Raw genomic sequence first — 25,895 nt, forward strand, 5'->3', positions numbered from 1 at the left:
AAACCTAAATTGGTGAATAGGGATGATTAAAGGGACTTGGATTTATCAGAGGCAAAAATGAAGGAATTGGAAAAGTAGGAGAACTTGTTGTTAAAGAGGAAAATTAGAGAATACAAGATTTTAAAGGTTGAGCACTAGGGATTTATTAGTAAGTGGGAGGATTATGTCTAATGTATTTGACCTCTAGAATGATCTATGATATCAGTGTATTGGAAATATCAACTATGTAAATCTTCAGGTTTGTATTATATAATAGTTTTACATTGCTCTTATATCCTGTTGTTGTTCAATAGTTTAAAATGAAAAGTTTGATTTGCAATGATAGAAGGGGCTTCCTTTGTGTTAGTTTACTCCACCATTTATATCTCAGTTCTGTTTTCCCCCGTTCTTCTCATTATCATTTCCCACTCAAGAAGTGAGGTGGGGATATTGACTTCTGACTATAAAGGGAAGCATTGTACCAGGCAACTGATATCCTCAAGTGAAAGGTTGAGACCTAATTACACCAAAATAGTTGTGAATAAATTGATTTTTTTTATTGTTTAAAGGCATAAGTATGGTACTCATTTTATTAAACTCTTATTTTTCTGTCCCATTAACCACTCTAAGACAAAAGGGTAAAGGTTAGGCAATGGGGTTAAGTGACTTTCTCAGGGTCATACAGCCAGGAAATTTCTGAGGCCAGATTTAAACCCAGATTCTGACTCCAGTCCTCATGGTCTATCCACTGTTACCTAGCTGTCCCAGGACTGTTTACTTCTAAAGGAACCCATTGTTTTGTTTGTTTTTGTTTTATTTTTGTAATGTGAAGAATACCTTTGTATGTTGTGAAAACATCTCTAACTTCATTTTCTCAATTTGAATTTGCTATTGGCATAAAAATTTTAATGAAAATGTTTTTAAAATCGAGATCATTACCAATTCAATTCAAGTAGTGCTTAATAAAATAACAATTCAATATAAGAACAACAGTAATAATTAAAACAAGCCTTTGGATTTCATTGTAACAAGAGTAATTTCTTTAGAAGAAAAGTAACTATTCAGAAGTTATAGGGAAAGAGTGAGGCATGGCTTTTAGTGTATAGAAATATGACCTTGGAGTCAGAAGACATGGGATATTTATATAAAACCCATCTATACAGACTACCCTGGTCATATGATCTTGAGTAAGTCATTTAACTTCCTTATGTTTTAGTCAACTCTCTAAGATCATGAGTTTCAGAGTTCTTGACCCTATTGTGTAAAGGGAGCTGCTGCATGGAGTAGTTCCTTTTATGAGTAAGTCTCGTAATATTATTCCCTTTTTTGCATCCAATTCTAATTATGGCATGGAGCTGCCACTGGATTTTTGAAGTATATCGTAATAGAACCCAATCCTGCTCTCATCATGGCTTGTAGATTTTCTAGGGTCTTGAAGTCACTCTTAGTAAAATTTCAACTCTTGCAAGTGCAACTGAGGTGTAAAGGCTTTGAGCTTCAATATAGTGGCAGTACTTGTATGTTAACCAGGGAGTAGAGTAACTAAATTGAGAGAAGCTTGGCCCCCTCAGCTACAAAAGGATGGGTGTTTTAGTCATAGAAGCTTTTTAAGGACATCATCTCAGTTACATAAGGGCTGTAATCTGTCAGTAGAGAGAATATCCCCACCAGCAAAGTCACAGGTTGCTGAAGTATGGATAGGTTTTAAGTAGGTCACATCTTTACTATGGAATAAAGCAAAACCAACATCATTGTCAGTTCAATATGAATGTTATCTTTTTTACATACTTAGTTCCCTAAAGAATATATTCTGCCAGTGCTGCTTAAAAAATGCCTATTACTTTTTGAAGATGGCCCAACTATGCCAAGCAATAGGCACTATCAAATCAATGAATTCAAGTTTAGCCAAGATTCTGGCAGCAGCTGAAAATCTCTGGAAAAATTGTCATTGTGAATTTGCTCTAAATGTAGTTTTGCAGCTTCTCCCAGCCTTTTCTCCATGGTCAGTTCTATTGATTTGAATACTGTGGTGGTTAGATGATGTGAGATGCACCAGGAAGACTGGTTGGCCACGCTTGTGCACATTTGGTACAGAACTTTGTGCATGCATTCCTTGAGGATAAGCTCTCCCATTCTTATAGTTTTCCTTTCAAACAAAAATTCTCTAAAGAAAGGTGGAAGTGAGGGCCCAACATCTTAGAGTGATTGAATTTATAAGACAATAAAAGAGGAAGGACAACTAAAGAATAAGCTTTTACCTGCATCACAATTTTGCCTGGATATAGAGGATGGAGCAGCCAGAAATTTCCTCTACTGGAAATCTCCCCCTTTTGTGCTCATTCAGGAGTCAGGTAAGTGGCTTCTGTCCCATAAGAAGTTTTTCTTTTTTAAATCATTTCCCCACACACTTTTATATTAGGACAGTTTAGGGCTGAGGTATCAAACTCACAGCCTATAGCCAGATGCTATCCACAATATTCCCAAGTGAAAGCGAACCATGTTAAAATGTAATTAGAAAATATTTGACAAAACAAATAAAAATACAGTAAAACATAGATGTTATTTTGTGATTTCTTGAATCAACATAAGTCTTAAAGGATTCTTACATATAGTTTGGTGGCTTCTGTTTCAATTTGAATTTGATACCCCTGATCTAGAGGATTTCTCAGAAATTATATTGCTCTTCAAATGAGAGTTCTTAGAAAGTATTTCAGCCATCAGGCACTTGTTTGATTTCATCAAGTCAATTATATAACTGCATGCATGCTTATATAAATATAGGAGTCATCTATTTCAAAGACTGGTATTTTCTTCCTCTTCTGATGCTAGGAAAAATGTATTCATTTTAAACATGGTCAGAATAATTGTTCAATATTATATTTAGGAAGGAGCTGAAGAATTGTAAAACTATGATTCCCAGATTCCTACCATCTCAATCATAAATGAGTTGTGATTTATTCCTACCTGTATTGTAGTGTTTGGTGCAGTACCGTAAGTCTTTCTCTTCTTTTAAAACAAACTGGGGCAAAGTGAGCCCCTCTGCTACTTGTACAGGTGCCTCATCTTGCCATTGAAAGATGAGATCATTCATGGTATATCCAACTAGGCAAAAGATAATGAAAACCACTCAGGCTATAAAGTACTGTTCAAAACAATGCACCAAATTTTATTTATACAAATAATAATCATTGGAGAAATAAACAGACTTCTTGGATCAGTCACTTGAGGATACGCAGTACTTCCTAATTCAGTCCCACTGGCATCTGTTCAGCCAAAACATTTTGTAAAAAATAAAAAGAGTAAGGAAAATCTAAATTTCTACTAAAATATGGAAAGGATAGAAGCTGCAATTTATTACAGCTGATACAGAAACACATGAGAGAAAATGAACCTCAGAAACACCTTGGAAGTACCTGTGAAGAGATACACACATAAAAACATAGAAATGAGTGATAAATTATTTTTCCATGCATTAAATACTTGCTCAATGGATGAAGCATTGTTTAATTTTCTGTCCATGTAGACTTCTCTCCCACCGCAGGGCTTCATTGAGCACTTTGCTTAGACATTTCAGACATACAAATCTCATGGGATCAAGAGAGATCAAGCTTGAAAAGTCATTTATCCCATCCCCTCTTTGTACAAAATAGAAAACTAAGACCCAGGATAAGTGAACTCTCCAAAGTTTCATAGGTAGTAAGTAAAAGAGCTATGATTTGAAACTAAGATACCTGAATTCAAATCAACCATTCTTTCTATTGTCTAACAGTGCCACTTCATGTATTATTCTGTTGCATCTGTCTGGCATCTTTTTTTCCTATTACACTGTCTGGAAACCCCATATCATCTAAAATTTTATATCTCCCAAATCCTGATATAGCAACTGGCACAAAGTAGGCACATTATGAAGATCTGATGATTTTTTTTCAATAAATAGTTTAGGAGGTAAAATTTTTATTAGAGCCCATTGAAAAGTGAATTCTGTAAATAATCAGATTGTTTCCTGAGGAGTGTCTCTGTAATTCTATGGCCATCAAGCACAGTATTTTTAAAAGTCTAATTTCTCAATTCTGTCAAGATTTGGCTAATGCAGACTGCAGAATACACACAGGTAAAGATATACTGCCACAACACCTAGGGGTAGGAGCATAAGTGGTTGCTTTGAACTAACTTATGTTTGAACTTATGAAGAACTTGGCAGTGGTCTGCTCACAATGGTGAAAAGTTACATTACTGAAATGAAAGCAATGATGACTTTGTAATAGAATAAGCTCTTCTCTAAAGCCATTGATGTTTTTCCCCATTTGGAACTAAATCTAATGATGACTTTCTCATTTGATCAATTCTTATGTAAGATTGTTTCAAATACCATCTTGCCCATACTAAAGAGTGAATGACTCTTTTCAAGGATTTAAGAGTAATAAAAAGGCACTGATCTTTAGTCAACCAAGTCAGATTCCATAATCTCCTATTTCTGCAGTCACTGGAGAGGTAAATGACTGAGTTTCTGCCCAGCTCCAAATGGACATATGAAAAAAGAAGGGAAGAGAATTTCACAATCAGCAAAACCTCCTTAAGTTTTATCCTTCCACATTCCAAGTTCATTTCAGAGCTTTACATCAGACTCTTCAAGTTAATTTCAGGGGAAATAAATCCTATCTGGCCTTAATCTAAATTATTTATCAAATCATTATTATTCCAAATAGTTATGCACAAAAATGACTCATTTATGTCCTTTGTAGGAAGAGAATATTATTAAGTGATGATATGTAGAGATTTGGGAGGGGTAAAATCAAGAGTTACATTTCATAAATGCAATAAAAACAAATCATCAATTAATAACATGCCCTGATTTCCTATTTTATGCAGAGTATTATGTAATAGGTATTAAAGAATCAAGGGCCAAACAATCTTGTAATTTAACCAACTTCACTCTTTTATGAGTTTCAATCTATCAATGATTATAAATATCTACTATATAATTGACACTGTGTTAGACAATGGGGATTCAAAGACAATAAATAAGACAATTCCTCTTCTCAAGTAACTTACTTTTTAACTGGGATAGAAAGGCAATATCTTTATATGCATATATATTTGCATACATACATATATAAAAAAGATAAAGAGAATAACTATAAATAAATCTGAAGTAGTTAAGTGCAATCGGCTAAGGAAGAGATAGCCTGTTAGATAGCTGAGAACAGAACTAGTAGTTGAGGAGGTCAGTTGGTTTTTTTTTTTTACATATTATTTACATTCAAAATGTTTTAAAGGGCTCCAGATGTTTCTCATAATTTCTGTTGGCAGTACTTTAGATAAGATTGGGCCAATTGGTGAGAACATGCTGCTAATGAGAGCAAGGTTGTGGGATCAATCACTATAGAGACCAGCTGGATGTAGAGAGAGGGAATAAAAAAAAAACTCCCTTCCATAGATGTAGCCATGTGAAAAGGCATAGTCCCAACCCAGGTAATCAACAGGAGAGATAATGTGAATAAATGATTTGGTGTGATCCATTACTACTACCAGGAAAACATCTCTGGGCATATATCTGCAATTAACGGGCAGTAGACTCATGTTTATCTGCAAAAGGCAGACTTCAGAAAAATTATACCACACACAAAAAGACAAAAGTGACCATTATTTCATTTTGTCTAGGATCAGTTTTGATAAAAAGCATGAGACCCAGATAAAACCACTTTGTTTTATAAAAATTGCCTTAATTTCCTCTTTAATGGCTGTTTACTCTTACTGGATTGTCCTCTTGTTACATTTCAATATGGAGTAGGTGCTTAATAAATGTTTATTGACTGATGGAGGGAAAAACATATATCAATTCACTACTAAATTTCCAGGCTCATCATATTCCTTATCTTAAATTCTCTTGATGGTCTTCATAATTTCAAAACAGCACATGTAGGAATTAGCTAGTGGTGATAAGTATGGATTGTAAAGTTTAACAATGCAATTGGAGTGAACTAATCAGACATTTAAGAAAAATGATACAAAGAAGTCAAGAATATCAATATTAGCCAAAATAAGTTCTCTCTTAACAAAATAATCAAGTACTGATCCATAAAACTGGTTCAGGTATTTTAAGGCACTGGTTTTACCTGGATTACTAGTATAATTTAGAACTGAAGGAATAGAACATATCTTATCTGATAGACCATGTTTACCCAAAGTGGATTATAAATTAATATGAAAAAGACATTTCTAAGAAACATGGACATAATACTCAGGAAAGCAGTGTCACTAGCAAAGAGGAAAGTCTTGATTTTGAGATATAACTATGTGCATGAATTTGGCCAGTCACAATTCAGATTTTCAAATTCTAATGTATATAATTTTAAAAACCAAACTTCTGAAGTCATCAATCTAGGGAATTCTGGGTGACGAAGTTTTTGCTCCCAATAAAGACAAATTGCTATCCTACAAACTTAGAGTCCTAGTAAATTTCCTAGGTCACTTCAAGCTAAGTTCTTTGTTAGACCTCATACAGCCAGCATATAGCAGTGGTGGAAATTGAACCCCCAGGTCTTCTTTACTCAGGAGTTGGTTTTTAATTCTCTATTCCATACTGGCTCATTTGAATACTTACAGATTTGAAATGGATAACTGTTAAGGACTTTTGGAGAATCAGTTTGGCATTTTTGTAAGTTGTGCTCAAGTGGTGATGGGAATGAATTATAAAAATACTAACACTTATTTTGGGAAATATACATTGCCAAATTTTCTCACTGGGGTGAGAAAGGGAAATAAACATTTATTAGGCATCTACAATATGAGATAGGGGTGTATGGGGTGCTCAGGGAGGGGTAGTATCTCTGGTATGGAGGGCTTGTCGTGCCCTTCTAGGGCAGCTCTCCAGCCTCTGACCCTCACCTGACACCCAGCTCTCACTGTGGCTCACAGTAGCTGCTAGCATGTAGCAGCGGCCACACCCCAGGCAATGGCTTCGACAGGCCCACTAAACCTTGTGAGGGTAGCCATTGGGTCATAAACCCCTGGTGAACCAAGGCTTTGCTCACCCAGCATGTGAAGACTGCTTTGGCTGAATAGATAGAAGAAACCAATAAGAAGGTTCAATGGCTAAGAGGGCGACACAGCAAAGCACTGTGGAGTGCTTAGGGCGTGTTGGAGCACAAAGGACAACATCGCCACCCGATGCAGCTGAGGAAGTCTCCAGGTGTAACGATTTTTCGTGCCATTGGACCCAGGCTTCCAGTTCTGAGAGAGTGGGACTGTCTCTGTGCATTGACTTTTCCACTTAAATCTCCTTCAAGCACAAGTGTCTTTGTACATACTCATCTATACACCATAGATGAAAACGCACAAAGACAATCATCATCCTTGGTTACCGAGAGACTACTACTACTACTACTACTACTACTACTACTACTACTACAATATGATAAATATTGTGCTAAGATCTCTGAAAATATTTCATTTGATCTTTTCAACAACATTGAGGCAGGTACAATTATTATCATCATCACTTAGATAAGGAAACTGTGGCAGGATATAATTACTTGTATGCCACTAACCAGTGTCAATCAGGATTACAGAAAATTAACTACTTTGACCCAAAGTTTATTCCATATTAGAATAGGGGACTCCTTAGTCTTATGTGGCTGAAAAGTCTTTGTGGCAAACATACTGTGCAAACTCTTCCCAGTTCTCTTTTAGATAATCCAACTCTATAAAATTCTAGAATTGACTGTAGATGCAAGAAGTATGAATTTTTTTAAAAAAATGATCAAGACCTGAGTATTTCAAGAGGGTAGGAAATGGTTACTAAAGGGAAATTTTGGAAGGATTTTTATCATGATTCAAAGTGGAGAAGGAGAGAAGTCATGAAATGGCTTACAGTGAACTTATTGACACTATATGCCCTAAGTGTTTCCCTTAGGGTTTTGAGGTCAAGGCAGCCAATAAGGTTTCTTAAGAAATATAGGTGGAAGGTAGCCTCTGTATTACCCTATGACTCTATGGTATTTGATACAGAAAAATTAGAAAAGGAAAGTACTTTGATGTTAATATCTTCACATAACAAGATTACTTAGATCTTTAGAAGATTCCTTGTCCAATGAAAATATTCAAGATTTCTATAATCTGGAACCATAATTAGAAATTTGGATATTTGGGGCAAGTACTGCAAGATAAGTCAAGGATAACTACACTCAAAGGTCTCTTCAAATCATCTTTTGAAATACAAATTCAATTCTTTTTGAGGAGATACTTGAGACCTCAGGATATCATCAAGTCAAGTAGAAGGCAGAAACTCTGGTTCACCAGCTTCATGAGTGGAATCCTTGGACAATGCATAGATACACTTACATCACTATTTCCTGGAAAGAGAGAATAAGGCAGGGAAGAATTCCCCTGATCTATTATCATGAGGGATAGGGATCAGAATAACTAGTTTTATCCTAGAGATGATAGGAAGTCACTGGAATTGATGGACTAAGGGAGTTGCATGGACAATAGCAATGAGTATGTGAAACCAGGTGGCACAGTAGATAGAATGCCAAATCTGGAGTTCAGGAAGACTCATGTTTCTGAGTTCAAATCTGGCCTCAGGTACTTATTAGCAGTGTGACCCTGGAAAAGCCACTTAATAATATTTGTCACCATTTCCTCATCTAAAAAAGGAGCTGGAGAGGGAATTAGCAAACTTCTATACTACTTTTGCCAAGAAAACCACAAATGGGAATATAAAGAGTTGGACACAACTGAACTGACTGAAAAAACAGTGCATGTGTTGGGAGGCAGTGGTGAGAAACTACAGGTAGGGAGTTGTTGAGTCTGTGGCAATAATCTGAGTGAGAGGAAAGGAGGACATTGAGCTGTATAAATGAAAGGAAGGGATCAGAAAAGAAAGATCTTGTGAAGGTAGAAATGCCAAATTGAATATATGGGGTGAAAGAGAGGAAAGATTTTGAGATTATGCCAAAATAATTACTGTAGGAAACTAGAAGGAGACTAGTACTTTAAATAGAAATAAGGATGTTAAGAAAAGTGAAGCATTTAATGGAGGAAAGATAGTTTAGTTTTAGACATAGTAGGTTGTCTAAAAGAAAAGTAGCCTAAAAATGGCATCATGATGATATGAAAAGGAGTATATTTAATTTCTGTGGAGCTGACCTTGTTTGAGGCAGTCCAATAATCACTCAGCCTCCTCTTTTAATAATTTATGGATCAATTTGCATAATCCTTCTCAGAACCTTGCCACAAAGTAAGAATTTTATAATGGGGTAATGAATTGTGCCAAGGAATAAATGAATATAGAGACTGCTTGCTTCCCCTATTCTTTCTCAGAGACAGAGTTGGAAATATTTTGCTTGTATTGCCATGAATCTAATACCCCAGGCTGGGAAATATATTAGTTCATCTTAAACTTATATTACACATTAGTAATGAAATGTTTCTCACTTACAAATTTAACAGGTAAAAATTGAATTTTAGAAAGACCTTGGTATAAATTCCAAAGAAAGAAAATTAGTTCATATATATGTATATATAAAAGAAAGAAAGCCAGCAAGAAAAATAGTAGAATTAGTTGGTCCTGGTACTGAAGGTGTGTTCCTTTGTGAAAGGAAAATAGTAGGGGTTTTTAGAGTTATTTGTCTTTGTCTTTTCTTGAGTAAAACTAATAAGAAATATTCCTACTCTAAAATTACTTACTCCAGTAGCTACTTTGACAGAAACATTGGTCTATAAAGTTCTTGAAGACATAGACTATTTCATTCTTTCTCTGTATCCTAAGTACCTTGTACTTAGAAAGTCCTTAATAAGACCCTGAATGACTAATTGATTTGAATACCATCATTATGACTTTCAGTCTTGGCAGGGAAAATAGAAGAAAGACTGGAGATACTAGGTTGATGAGTTACCAACCAGGATAGCCTCACTGAACTTGAATGAAAAAAGCAATTACTAAAATTTTACTATTTGCCAGGCATTGTGGCTTAGCATATAAAATATAAACTACTTGGGAAAAGGCACATTATTTCTTTAAGTGAAAATATTATCTGAAGAGTCTATATGAATTCTCTATGAGTACAAACAAGTTTCTATGATAAAATAATATATAACATTTTACATAATTTTGTGATATAATTATGTAATATTTTAAGGAAGGTATAGTGTTATTTCAGTGGAGAAGAATGACATTCAACTTTGCTCAATGATAAAATATGAAGGTCAGAGGAAAATGTAACAAAATCTTAGAAGATTTTGTGATGGAATAGAAAAGTAGAAGATGAGTTTTAGTAAGAGGAAAATAAAGGGTAATTTGTTAGGACAAAATAATTTATACTTTATAAAATGTTTAGTGGTTAGTTATTTGCAGATAGAGACAGGGGCCTGAGAGTCATTGTAGATTGTGCTTTGAAGCTCAAGTTCAATACTCTGATGCTTTTAATAAGACTTTAAGGATGACGTACATGACATTGCAAATGGAGACAACACTGAAACTGTGGCATAGTGTTTGTAATTATGTCATTTTATTATAGTTTTGTGATCATGATTGCTATAAGAGTAATAAAGACAATGGAGATCAAATCTATAAAAGGGTTAAAATGCAAAGATAAAAATAAGAATGATTTCTCTTGATAAAGATCAAAAGATAATTAATAGAAATTTATAATATCAAGGTTGGTGTTAATAGACTAAATACAAAACCCTACCACACCAAATGATTTTATGCTTGAATAAAGGGCAGACAAAATGAAATTTACCTTTAAGGAGAAGGTAAGTTGGTGTAATTCATTATTCTAAAGTAGAAGAAAAAAAAGTATGAGGTCCATTGAGGTTTAAAATAAATTCATATTCACAATGGATCTAGAGGAAATGATATCACAGAGGATAACGTGGCCTCTCCAAAGTTTCCTGTTATTTGTGAAGACAAATTACTGAGCTCAGGCCCATATGGCATTTCTTAGTTCCTTAAGTAACAGCTGGAACATTTTTTGCAAAAAATATGATCATTTAGAGCATGTAGACTATTGCCAGAAGACATATTCCCCAAGTGAATTTCATTGAACTGACAAGAAACAACTGCAATGTCAAAATATATTTAACTAATCAAGTTCATTCATTTATAATTGGTGCTTTAAATTTTAATCATTTTACCAGACAACCAATTTCTTAATTGGAATCATACTGACATTAGAATACTGTGAGAAGTTTTCCTTGACTACACTGGAGCCTTATTGCAATATCACATGTTATTGTGAATCAGTATATGGCAGTTTCACTTTGGACCCTTTCCTGGAAGGGGAAGAAAACAAATGTTTATTAATTGCTTTCTATGTTCCAGGTATTATGCTATGTGCCTTACAGATATTGTCTCATTTGATCCTCACAACAGCATCACAAGGAGGTTGTTATCATTATTTCTATATTATCATTGAGGAAACTGAAGTAAACAAAAGTTAAATGTCTTGGTCATGGTCTCATAGCTGGGAAATATCTGAAACTGGATTTGATCAGGTCTTCTTGACTTCATGACCACTTTATCATCAAGCTGTCCCACCATATAACTGGAAAGGATAAACTCTCATGATTAGAAAATATTTTTTTCTCAAAATTTCAGTTGAATTAGACCTTAAAGAAGTCTCAACATGTTTTTCTATTAAAAGAAATACACAAAAGGGGTTCCATACCACCTTCAATGTGATAAATCCAATGGAGCACTCAAAAATACATCAAAATACATGATCAGGATAGCATTGAACAGATGAAAATTCATATTTTACTAGATTATCAGCTTTTACATAATAATAGAAAGAAGTAAACAGAATAAGAACATATATTCTTTTTGGTAACAATCAGAGCCAATCTTTCTATCTGGCACACTTTCTTTAAGAATCTCTCAGTCTTGGTAATGATGTGGTTGGTAGGTGATTGCTTTTGTATACTTGCATAAGGATGATAGTGGCATCAACCAGCCACGCCCTCACCATCTTTGCAAAAGTGTTCCCAAATAGATATCAGAATGTAGCCTCAAATTCTCTCATCAATATATGCCAGGACTCCTTTGAAGGATTATCTTCCCTAGGGCAGGGGCTAAAATGGAGCCTTCATTCTTAGGAGCAAAGCATGTTAATGGAAACATAAGAACTAATTCAACTAGAAGAAGCAGGTAAGAGTTCTACAACTGTTCCTCGTAATTATGAATGCTCTTTCACTTTCTAATATTAGAGTCCCAGTCCTATCTTTATGCCGAATTTCTCCTCTATGATGGAATAGCACCATACTGTAGATTAGAAGATTTTCCAACTTTTTTTGTGGGTAGAGGTAGGCAAAGGGATGTTACTTCATTTGGTAGAGGAATAATCTGAAGTCTGTCTATAGATCTGCCTCTCTCTTCTCTCTTCTTCTTTCAGGAATTAGAAAGAACACAAGGACTCATAGATTGGCAGTCTAATGGAATAGAATTGTATTAATACATTTTAAAGTCCTTTCTATGGATGATTCTGTGCCTTATTTTTAGATTATTATCATAAAAAATTATATCATCTAGAAACATGCATATATGGATAAATTGATAATTTTCTTTATGCTTTAAGTTCCTGATAGATTCATTATTAAATTAGTAATTTAATTATTAACTAAATGTTGATAATTCCCTGCAAGTTTGTATTTACTGAACAAAATATTTTTCTATTTTGAGTTGCCCAATTTTGCAGATATGTTGTGATCAAGGCCTAAAGGTTATAGTACTTCTGGTCGCAAAAAGCATTGGGGTATAGCAGAATCAATAACTAGTAAAATTTAAGGATTCCCTTTCATTGAGCTGAATGCTTAACGATAGGTGCTTAATCAGTATTTGTGAAATTAGTTTTTGTTTTTGCATCTAAGTAAAATAAATCAGTTTTGTTCATCTTTGAATAATTAGAAATTATTTCCATTAGCCAAGAATTCCTCAGTTGTCATTGCAACCATAGAGTGTAAAGACAGTAGCAGGAGCTTATCTCATATATGGAACTCAAGTATAAAATCTCTCAAGTGCCTAAAATAAAGATGTCATTTGAGGAGGAACACATCTGACAACTTGTGAATGAACTACCCTATGTCTTCCAAGCACCAAGGAGCTCATGATAAGCAAATGTAATTTGGCTTATTAAATTACTATGGGAAACCAGCTTTAGTAGACACAGGTGCATTTCCATAGTGCCAGAGGAAAATGTTACATGAGCTCTGATACTTTACACAGAGTTGGTGAAGAAAGAAAAGCAAAAAACATTACTCAAGTGAGAAAATATGCCTATATTGATGTCATTTCTGTAAATCAAACACCTATCAACTGAATATGGACTCCATGTTGGGGAACAGGTTAGGCACCATAACAGATAAGGAACATAAGAATTTTAAAACTCTAATTCTAGTTTCAAAACCCCCTAAATCATTACACCAGAATTTTACTTGGGTTGTCCTTCTGAGCATTGGATGAGTGGCCTTTACCAAAATTTCTATTGGCAGGATGTACAACAAAGAGAAGTGAATATGAAGAAAAACGATCTGGCAACAGATCTCAGCACTGATACTTAATACTCATGTTATCTTGGGAAAAATCACTTAAACACTTTGAACCTCAGTTTACCTAAATGTAAATTCAAATATTTGGATTTGATCTCTAAGGTGTGTTCTATTTAGAAATCCTGTGAAATATTTAAAATTAATTTTGTAGTACTTAACTACTTCTGAACAATTGTAATTTGAAATCTACTCAATGCTTTTTTCCCTTTCCTTCTTATCTTTGTGTCACTGAGTTTTATTGACCCAGGATCCCAATCAACCATCACCCTGTTCTTATATAACTCTGATTCTCTAAGTTCCTATCTTAAGCTAACCTCCCTGTTGGGTAAGTCCTTGCTCAGCACCCACTGGCCTGTGGTACTGAAGGTTACTTCCTAAGGTTATCCCTTGCTCCTTGGTCCATTCTTTGCTTCATTGGTTGGAAACTCAGACTCTGAAATATTCAGATGCCAAGTCACCCTTCTGACTTTTTGAACTTGGAAAAAAGGCCAAGGATCCCTGAAGCCCTTTCACAGGCTTTTTTGACTTCTGAGGGGAGAGGGCCTCAAGGTCTAGTCACCTGAAGTATTTATCTGTTCTTAGCAAAAAAGTCATACCACAGAATGCAACTAAAATGAGAAGGTCCACAAAGGAAAAGGAAGCTAACAAAGGCTTTTTGAATGCATCTCCAGCCTAATGTAAAAATAAACTCAAATCTAGGACTTCAATCCCCAGAAATCCTTGCTCCACTTCCCCAGAATGCCCTCTAATCTCACTGAATTCTCACCTGGGCCAAGAGCAAGATGGGGTATTTAAACCTGGTTGTGAATAGGCTCGGGCTCTTTTGGACTTCCGTTTTGGAGGAGACGTGTCTCTTTTCATAAAATAGGTGAGGTTGTCTGTTGTCTTGGCCCCTGGGCCTAGATGCCTGCTTTCTTATTCTGTATTTCTTTAAATCCTTAACCTTTAATAAACCTCATAAAAATAATACTCCTTGCAGAGAGAACTAATTTCTACCTGCCTCAGTTTCCCCTAAATTTTAATATTTACACTAAGAACCTTCGAATTACCCTAGTCTACCGTAATTGGTTAGAGAATATCTGCCTATGGCCCACAATTTCTCCAAGGTATTCCATTCTATGTCATCAGAGTCATCCTGAAACCCTTCCACATAGAGAAATGATATCTGAAGGACTACATGCATTTGCCAACTCCCCCATTCACACATTAATACATATATAGTTTAATGTAAAAAGGTGATAAAGTTTTGTTCTTTGTCCTCCTTTTTGCCATGTACTTAAAAAAAACAACACATGGGAGTACCAATACACAATTGAAAATGAAATCACTAGCGCCTGTTTATGTGCCTGTTTAAAATGGCAGAAGTAAAAGATTGTTCTCAAAATGGCATCTTACAATGCCATACTTACATAGAAATAGATCATAAAGATACTCTGTGATCTGCCGTCATGTCAGCAAGCCAGCATGTTTGGGCTGCCACAGGTTAAGATGTGTGTATATGTATACACATATTTTGTTCTCAGTTTCCTATGGCATATCAGAGAGCTGCCTCTAGGAACAAATCACTAGACCTCATTTGTCACCACAAGCTCTTAGGCAAATCGGGATCTAATTCTCTAATGATTTAAAGACTCAAAGAAACATCTTTAGCACCAATAAACCCTGGGTTCAAAAATTAAATGTTATAACTTGTCATTTGAAATACAACCCATTCACAGGCTAACTTCTGTGTACTCCTGAGTTGTTGGAGGACAGAGAGTACTTTTTGCTGAAAATTTCCATGATCACTGGTACACATTAGACCAAACTTTCGAGCAATAAGATCCAGGACTGAGTACTGACAGTTTCTTGGTGTACCAGTCTTTCTGGCAAAGCTAAACTAATGGCCTCTAAGAGAGTCTAAACACCATAGGATTTTTCTTTTTTTTTTTTTCCAAGTATGAGAAAGAGGGCTGGAGGACAGATTTTTTCATTTGGCAGGAATTTGAAAACCCTCTCTGGAAAGGGACAAAGAATGAATTAGAAAGATACAAAGGGCATAATCTTCCCAGGAAACTGACTTTAAGTCCCATAGAAGCTAGAGACTTTATTCTTTGTTCTCCTCACACCTTGAGGACTATGAGGCTAAGAGTATGTGTACCAAGTGTAATGGGAGCTAGCTAATGAGCACCATCCATAGAAGCATGTCCAGAGTATTTTTGTGGTTCAATCTTTTCAGGCTTTTTTTTTTTTTTGGAGTTTTCTTGGCAAAGATACTTGGCAAAGAATAGTTTACCATTTCTTTCTCAAGTTCATTTATTATTTCTTTTTCTTCTTTTTTTTCAAATGAGGAAACAAAGGCAAGTGAGCTTAAGTGGTTTATCTGGGTTCACACAACTATTAAGTCACTATGGCTGGAATTGAACTCAGGAAAATGGAAGTCTTATTGATTCCTGGCCCAGCACTATATTCACTATACCACCTAGTTGTAGAATGCTTAGCTAATATAATTTCCACACAGACTTGGGAGCATGTGTGGACATTCTGATACTGGTATTTGAAACTCCTATTAAAATAGAAGCCTTTTTTAATTGACTATGTCTGTGTGGCTAGAACCAGCAGTATATTAAATAGGTACTAAGTGATCTCATCCTTTCTCATTGATCCCTTCCTTCTCCTGTAAGCATTCTGAAGAAATAATTTGAGTTGGTGACTGGAGACTGGGAATTTCAAGAGATTAGGAAAAGAAGCCATAAGAAGTCCAGTAAAAGAATCACAGATTGGTCTGCAGCCTGTCTAATTAGCATTGAGGTTACAAGGAGTGACCGAGGGGACATGGTCTAGAAGAGACAAAAGTAAATCCAATAACGATGCCACATTTGGGTGTGAACTTGTTTGGATCTATGCTACATAAAGAAGAACTATATTAAGACCGAGTCCACTTCCCCAGAAGCCAACGTGATATAGAATTGTGTGTTATTACAGGGTTCAAAGGAAATGTTTATAATTCTGCTTTTAATTTTTAAAATGATTTTTGCAAAAGCTACTTGATGATAATTGTTTAAATTGAAGGGAGTGCTAATAATTTATGGCTAATACTGGGGATTATATAATACCAGAGTGGGAGCTCAAGCATAGTGCTTGAAGAGAAGAAGAAGAAGAGAAGAGATCTCAACCTCTCTGGGATACCTCTGATTAGAAGTTGTAGCTCTCATGGCTTCCAGATAGTGAGTGTAGAGTACTTGCTATACCTATTTAAAAGTTTATATTGTTGTTTTGCTCTTCTATCTTTCATATAACAAAGGGAAAACTAAGAAAAGAACAAATAATACATATTATGTGCATATCTTTCAGGGTAGACTAGGGAAAAATCCTGCATTTGAATTTGAAGGAGCCTAATCTCCTATGCTTTATAAGTATTTTTTTACAAGATTAATATCTGGACATAAGATAAATATATCCTTTCCATCTAATTTTAGGCATGCTTCAAGAGATTCTTTTTAGAATTCTATGCTTATTTAGGTATATGTTTGAGAAGTATTTTGCATTTTCTGTAAAGATATGCAGGTAATGGCAAAAGAATTATTATAATATGTATCATTTGGGATTGAATCTAAAGATTACTAATATTTTAAAATCACATCATAAGGCTATTTCTACATTCCTGAAATTCACATTTAAGTTTTGTATACATAAATTATGGAATTAAAATTAGTTTATTCAACGCCTTTCTTCAGGAAAACACACTTTTAAAATGTCTAGTCTTATTCATTGAAGAATATAGTCCATTTCTTTTGTTAGAGAGGCAGCATATAATGGCATAAACAATGGGATTGAGGTGGAGCATTCAAGTTCCTGAGTCACCATTTATTATCTATGTAATCTTGGCCCTTATTTGAATCCCAGTTTCACTATATTTAAAATAGAAATATAACACTCATCCTGCATCTCATGTAGACTTTGGGAAAGAACAAATAAATGTATTACAAAGTACTTTGTAATTGTAAAAAAATAAGGAAAAGTTATGTCTTATATGTTGATGGCCTCATAACATAGATCATAAGTCTTCAATGCTCTCTTATCAACAAAAAATACGCTATTCTTAAGTATATATTTCTACAACTACTCAATGGAGTACCCATTAAGGGTGTTGCAGCATTTCCCCTCATTATTTTGATGTTTTCAAAGTATCAGTGCTTCATATATTGTCTCTCTTTGCTACATTTTGACTGGCCTCTATCCTGTTCTTGGTCATATGTGTTCTACATAATACATTTAAAATGACTTCTTATTTTAAAGTCATAGTAGGTAACTCTGAAGTAGCCCATTATGTATCTTTCCAATTGACTTTTCTGAGGTGAGGCATTTAGCCATACAATATAAAACTGATGGACTTCTGTTGTTGAATAGTCTGGGATGATTATAAACATTATAACTTTTCCCACACATATTCTAATGTGATCTTAAGATCATTTCTACACTCAGCTAGTCAAGTACATATATGTTTGAGATAGAACAAGTTGTCAATTTGCTTCATGCATTTCCTAATCTTTGCAATATGTATTTATTTCATATTCATTGTTTTTCCTATGCAGATATTTGCCATTGTCCTGCAGGGATTTTTAGCTATGATAATGTATACATGGTATTACAGAAACTGATGTAAGTAACACTATGGATAAGAAAATGCTGAGAACTTTGTTTTCCTTAATCAGTTCTTATGTTTATAGTCTGTATACAACATTTTGCAGGATTACTTCAATAGATGACATATCCACATGGGGCAGAAATAACTAAAAAGTGAGAAAATAAAATATTCTGTTTTTCATGTTATTTATTTAAATGATTAAACTTCATTGGATAAAAAAAATCTAAGAGTTCTCTTTCCATATATATCAGAATAAGAACATATGTAAATATTGGAACATAATTTTCTATATTAAATTTCTCTACTTCTACCTCCTCATTGTCCCCTGATATCTAGCAGTAGATCTCACCATTGGCCTGAAAATGAATTTGTCAAGATCAAAGTCAACAGTACTTTTGAAGGATGAATTGAATGGATTTTCTGTGCTATATTTCTCAATAATCCATCCTCAGCAATTCTCACTGTTTGGTTGCCCTCTTTTTGGTATTCTCTTCCTTCTTGTTTCCATATCATTATTTTATCATTCTTTTCTTCTTAACTTTTTATTTCTTTAATATTTTAATTTTCAGTTCTAACTTCTCAACTTCCTTCTATCCTTCCCCCACTCAATAAGGAGTCAAGGAAAACTAAACCTCCTATAAATATATACTCCTTGCTCAGTTAGTCATGAGCTCTTACCCATGTTAATAGAAGTGACCATTATTTTTTTTCCTGCTCCATGAATTTGCTTATGATAACACCCTTTACTTTTAATTCAAGGAAACATTTTGACCTTACCTTGGTATAGAATGTGAGATGTCAGTTTATATCTAGTTTCTCCCAGATTGCTTTCCAGTTTTCCAAGTAGAAGTTCATGTACCTTTAGCTCAGAATTTTGGATTTATCAAACACTGTGTTGCTGTGTTCATTTGTTTCTCTATATTTGCACACAATCTGTTTTACTGTTAGACCTTTCTAATCCTTTACCTGTTCCACATTGCTTTTAGCATCATAACTTTGTATTATAATTGTGTTCTGGTATTTCTAAGCCCTCTTTCTTTCCATGTTTAAAATTTGTTTCTTGACCTTTTAATCCTACAGATGAATTTTATTATTTTTTCTGGCTCTTTAAAGTGATTCTTTGGTAGATTGATATGGCACTAAATAAGTAAATTAATGTAGGGAGTGCCGTATATATACATGTATATATGTATATGTGTATTTATATATATATATATATATATATTGTCATACTGGCTAAATATACCCTTGATAAATTAATTTTTCTCTTTACTTGTATGAACAGTGTTTTGTAATTGTTTTCATATAATTTCTCTGTATGTTTTGGCATGTAGCCTCCGAATTATTTTATATTGTCTGTAGTTATTTTAAATAATGTCTTTCTTTTGATATCTTCTGGTTGGATTTTGATGACAATATATAGAAAGGCTGATGATTTGTGTTTTCCTGCAACTGTGTTGAAGTTGTTCATTTTTTTCTATTTGTTTTTAGCCAACTCTTAGAGTCCTTTAGTTGGACCACCATGTCATTTGCAAAAAATGACACTTTTATTGCCTCTGTGTTTATGTTTGTTTTTTCAATTTCTTTTAACTGTAGTATTGTGATAGCTAGTATTCATAACATTTTTATATTGAATAAAAGTGGTGATAGTTGACATCCTTGGTTCACTCTTTATCTCATTAGAAAGAATTCTAGTTTATCCTTATTATAGATATTTGCTTTTGGTTTTAGATAGCTGTTATCTATCTTTTTAAGGAAAAATTCATTTATTCTCATATTTCCTGTTTTTATAGGAATAAGTTTACCTTTGGCCTTAGAATCAATACTGTGTATTGATTTCAAGGCAGAAGAACAGGAAGGGTTGGGTAATTGGGGTTAAGTGACTTGCTCAGGATCACACAACTAGGAGATATCTAAGTTAGAGTTAAACCCAGGACCTTCCATCTCTAGGACTCACTTTCATTCTACAAAGCCCCCTTGTCTCATGATTCTTAAATAACTTCTCTAGGTCCATTATTTTTCTTTTATATTTCACATTTTCTTCTATTTTTCTCAGGGCTTTGGCTTTATTATTTCTTAATGTCTCATAGCATTATTAATTTCATTGAAGCAATTATTTTTGAAGTAATATTTTGTATCTCTTTTACAAAACTATCTTTTCATAGCTTTCTTTTTCTCTATGAGTTTTATTTGATTGTAATGGAGTTTTCTCCTTTTTTATCACTTTCTTTAATACTTCTAAACATTATTGATGGGTTTATATTTAATCTGAAATGTTTTTAGATGCCTCTTTTATCCATATTTTCAAATAATTTTCTTTTGATTTATTTATGTCCTGAGCTTTCTGGTAAATAGAGTAGTCCTTTATGCTTGAGATTCTTTTTTTTTTGTCCATTACTCCAGCTTGTTTCTTGATTTTCTAGTTAAGAAAACTGAAGAATAGTGAATTTAAAATGATTTTTCTAGTTTCACAAAGTTAGGAAGTATCAGAGTCATAACTAAAACCCTGTGCCTCTAACTCCAAAGCCTCTTTTAAATGCATTCAATATTCTTATTCAAGTTACCAGAGAATAGAAACTTATCATTTCCTTTTAATGCCTTGAAGATATAATCATTCATAGTAGATGTTCAACAAATATTTATTGACTACATAAAATCATAAATTTAGAGCTAGATGGGACTGGAGAGTGTCCATTCTCTCAATTTATATTCAGGTTAATTAATGTCCTCGGAGGTTGTGACTTCTGAAGGTCACATAACTTTAAACAGGATGGCTGGTTTAAAATCAGACCCTATGACTCTATTGCCAATACTCCAACTGGAAAGAGTTGGGATATGGTGGTGATTTTCCCCATACAGAGTAAATAACTCATTTTTCAGGTATATTTCTTTTCTCTGTTTTTCTCTCTCTATATATATCTGACAGGTGCCGGTGTTTATTTCTAGTTTTCAATAAAAATTGATTCTATAGTGGGAATTATAATAATACTGAGATTTTCCATCAGTTCTAATAGCATTATATTAAAAGAGATATTACTATTTATGGAAAATAAATGCATACATATATTTTATTTTTTAAAATTAATCTTGACCTCAAACTATTCTCTAATAGCGGCATAGAACTCAAGTGCTTTTATCTGTTGGAAAATATTTTTAAAATGTTATATTCACATTTTTAAATGGTTAAGATAAAGAGGGCAACAAAATTGCCTTCACATTCACTGGAACTATATTTAAGGTCCACTGATGGTTGAAGAAGAGAATAACCCATAGAATGATTGATGAAACATGAATGAACTAATTCCATAGAAAGAACTCTTATTTCAGATAAGGACATAATTAGATTAGTAATCACCAATTTTTATGATCATGTACCCTAGGATAGGTATATATTTACATATTTTTAAATTATATGCCTATTTAAAACAACACAAAGCATGAAAAGTAGTATGGGACTTCATGGATAGAAGGTGACAGATATGAGATATATAAAGGTCAATTTGACAAGATTTAAAAATGGACTTTACTCATGATTTTCTTGCTATCGCTTCTTCTTTTAGATACCTTCCTGTCCTAGATAAAATCCTACCTCTCTCTTTCTTCTTCAATTGTTCCTTTCCTCTTACTTGGTGACTACTTTGCTTGGACCACTACCTCACTCACAAGAGGGATAGTTTGGGATATTGTACAGCAGGAGAGAGAGGCATGATAGAATATTGGAGTATAAGAATAGGTGTTATATTGAAGATAAGCCCCATATTTATTTATGACAATGAGAGTGGGATATAATCCAATTTTCTACCTTCCAATTAGTTAATACCACACTCTTTTGGGATAGTCCACAGTTCCACCCACATTTGGACATCTGAGGTTAGATCTTTAGATATTAGAATCTTAGTTTTAGAGATAGAAAAGACTAGAATTCATTATATTCAGGATTCTTATTTTACAGATGGAGAAACTAAGGCCTGGAGAGGTCTAATGACCTGATCAACATCATGAAAATATTAAGTCTTAGTGGTAGGAGTTGGAAATAATGGGTAAGCAAGGCAATCCATATATCCATTTTACGTTAACTGGAATTCTATGTTATAGGGAAAAAGAACCCTGTTTAAAATATATATTTTGAAACTTTACTAAATGCATGAAATCATTGATGTGGGGACTTGCTACAATAATATTTATTATGACCCTTTCATGATCTATCATCTTATCCCATTCTTGTCTGTCTTCCCAAAAAATCTCCTTAGAACATCTATCTAACACATTGGACATTTTCTTCTAGGTTTAAACAATTCATAAATATAAATAAATAAGTGTACCATTCAGGCTATATAATTGTTATTATACACTCTTGTTAGATAACTGGTACATCACATAATCAGAGCATAATTTTTCTGGGTGAATAGCCCTTAAAACAAATACAACTTTTAAGTAAGAAAATAGTTCATCAAAAGGAAGGTTGTGACTATGTAACCAACTTTAAAGGCCATCGTTGTTACTGAATAACTCAGTGGAAGTGTTTATAGAAATGATGAACAGACAGGATAGTATAGGAAGAACTATAACCTCAAGAAGATATTCTAGTGTAATTTGTTATGTAATTCTGGAGGACTTCTAGATGAAAAGCATGTAAATCACTAAGTACTTCTGAATTACTTTTAAACTTGCCGCAAATGATGCATATTTTGAAAATCAATTATAAGTTGGAGACTTAGTTTAGTTGTAGTCACTTTTCATCAAACTGGAATTTCTAAGTCTAGAGTATTGATAACCAGTATAATGAAAGACATAGGGCAATTGATCTGTAAAAACAACAAGCAGAAGCATTTATATGGTTGAAACTTTTTCAAACTTCATATAATAGGTTCCTGGAGAAAAGAAAAAAAAAGCTCTAAGAGGATTGAAACTAATTAAATTTTTTATAAATAGTTTTATATACTACAACATGCTCTTTTATTATTCTTGTTATGAGGCTTAGTTGCCTAAGTACAGAGGTATAAAGAGGACAGAAGTAAAAATTTCTTGAAAGCAAATCATTGATGTATTCTAGGATATCTGCATTTAGGTGAGGCTTACTTAGGCTAAGGTGACTAAGGTTTTTTAAAAAAAATGTTTAAAACACTAACAGGAATTACACTCCTTTGGCAATGTGGAATCAACTGACCTAAGCAATTAGCAAGAATAGTTAGTTGAATTAGAAAGCTGCCAAGTAATTGACCTCTTCTCTCTTTCTCTTCTCCCTTATCACTTAATTCTTAATTTTACTCCTGTTGAGGTTTGGTTCCACCATTTTTCTCTAGCTCAACAACTATATTTATTCAAAAGCTTATTTCAGATATATATTGCATATATGGTAATTGAACCAAAATGATGGAAGGGTTCAATTATTTTGGTCCAGTGATGAATATCTTAAAATAAGCAGTTTATTTAAGTTGTATTACTTTTTATAGTAAAGTAAAGCCTTTCTAAAAAACAACAAAACCCGATAAACTTTAAAAATCAGTATAATTCATCCTTTAAAATATTTATTAGCTCATTAGAAAGACAAAATCCCTAATATCTTCTTCTGTAGCTTTTCTATTTCTTTAAAATGGAAAATGGTATGACTTTTTGCTAGTTATTGACACTTTTCCAGTATACTACCATTGTGGGGGAACTTGAGGTAACTCCAGGTTCCTGACAGGCACCCTTTGCAAGAATGTAAGACTCTAAAGCTTAGCTTAGCCAGTCCCAGCCTTATCCCCCGTCATATCCTGGCATTAAACAATTGGAGTTGGTGAGAAATGCCTTGCCTCTGGAACTTTAAATGACTTACACTGTTAAACACCCAGCACTAAGATTTTTTACAACCTACCAACAACCTAGTCTCAAACTCTATGATAAGTTAGTAGAGTGTAAGGGAATGAATCATTTATCCACTGTTTTGGGGAAAGCCAAGGCAGATAAGGAGACCTGATCAAATCTCCCTTCCCTCTCTGCTGGCCAGAAGAAGGAAGTAATGCTGAAATCCCTCTATTAGATTTCTTTATTGGTGTTTATTTCAAAGTTAGAACATGTGAATACATGTGGGTTTGAAAAATAACATCCTAATTTTCAAATTATGCTTGTGGAACTTAGTGAAACTCCAGTCAATTTGGATAGGTCATTGATTTAGTATTAACAGAAAGGGTTTTTAAACAGCACAGCCGCAGGGAGGCTCAATTCCATTCTGTTCTTATCTACTAGTGTAAGTGTGTCTCTGGTGAATGCAACTCATTGAAACCAAACTTATGGATTTAAGAGTTTAAACATGCCAAGAATGGTTTTCATCAGTATCTTAAAATTAAGAATTGAAAGAAAAAGTTTTAAATCTGAACATTTAAAATAAAACCTTTAATGCTAAATGCCTTATGAAAAATGGCTGGATTATGTGAATTACTGCTGAAACATGTATTTTAAGATAAGAATGATTTCATTGTTTGAATGTAAGCACATGCTTTTTGTAAACTTGACTATACCATGGATTTTGCTTAATCTTAAATGGTTACCTCAGTTTACCAATTTTCCCTCTGGACTAAAATTAATGACTAATGTGAATTGGATAAAGAGTGTGCTAAAGGAGATAGCTGAGTAGCTCAGTGGATTGAGAACTAGGCCTAGAGATAGGAGGTCCTAGGTTCAAATCTAGCCTCAACACTTCCCAGCTGTGTGACCCTGGGCAAGTTACTTTAACCCCATTGCCTAGTCCTTACCACTCTTCTGAAGATAAGGGTTTAAAAAAAAAAAGAGTGTGCTAAACATATAGGGTTTAAATGATGCAATCCTTTAGATCAGGATTCTTTGGGGTTATTGATTAGCAATTGAACTGATACTGAATGGAAAGAAGTTTATTTGACTTATTAGGATAAAAGTAAGTCTGAGAAGGTGAGAGGACTGTTGGGTTTGAAAAAGGAAGAAAGAAGGATTTTTAATCAAAATCCATTGGGAAGCTTGAGGATGCAGAATTGTGAAGGCAGAGAGGAAGTTGTGTTCTGCTATTAAGCAGAACGTTTGGAGGGGAAAAAAGCTGTGGCAGGGTATGAAAGAAGAGAAAAATAATAGGCATGTCTTAACTGTGTTTTCTGTCTCTGTCATAAGTCTATGTTCTCTGTTGTATGTGCACATTAGGGAAGTGAGAAGGAATTTTGCTTTCTGCTGTTTCTAAAAGACAGGCTCTAAAATTTTATTAAGTATTCTTTTATCTTATTGTATAGGAGGCTTCTCCTTCAGATGGTCAAGTACTAGGGCTAGAATACTCCTGTCTCCCTTAGATAATCTAGCCTTGAACTCCTCTCTTTATATTTCCTGTGAAGCTAATCAATTTAATAATTTTCTTTATTTCTGGATTTGTGACAAAATTGTGATATGTCAATTATTGCCAAAATATGTTCCTTGTGCAAGGATAACTGCTAAAATGTAAATAGGTGTTTAAATGTGACCATGTTTCTGTGAAAGAGAATTCTTTACTCTATTGTCTAACCTGATTGGGAGCTTTTGATTGAATCAACACAAACCTTTTCACACCCTGGGAAACTCAATCAGCCAGAATGAGTATTCATCTCTTCAGAAGAAGAGATTTAGAAAATGCACACCCTTAGATGAGAACTTAACCTTCAAAAAATGAGAAGTTCATCCCACAGATACTGCCCCCTGGGCAGTGCTAGACAATTTGGAAATTGTGATTGGCCCCTGTGAAGAGGGGAGGAGACAAGAAGTCACT

The 25,895-nt window shown here is 34.0% G+C and overlaps 1 protein-coding gene across 2 annotated transcripts in view; it reads right to left on the reverse strand.

Annotated features, from left to right (window-relative positions):
* Nucleotides 1-25,895, reverse strand: part of GLRA3 (glycine receptor alpha 3) — a 303,344-nt gene that overhangs the window by 37,852 nt on the left and 239,597 nt on the right. For both annotated transcript variants that reach the window (XM_007496097.3, XM_056802930.1), the window contains exon 6: nucleotides 2,944-3,081. In XM_007496097.3, coding sequence (XP_007496159.2) covers nucleotides 2,944-3,081 — 138 coding nt within the window. The remainder of the gene's footprint in view (nucleotides 1-2,943; nucleotides 3,082-25,895) is intronic.

Source organism: Monodelphis domestica, chromosome 6, assembly GCF_027887165.1.
Source record: "Monodelphis domestica isolate mMonDom1 chromosome 6, mMonDom1.pri, whole genome shotgun sequence".
NCBI classification, from domain to species: Eukaryota; Metazoa; Chordata; class Mammalia; order Didelphimorphia; family Didelphidae; genus Monodelphis; species Monodelphis domestica.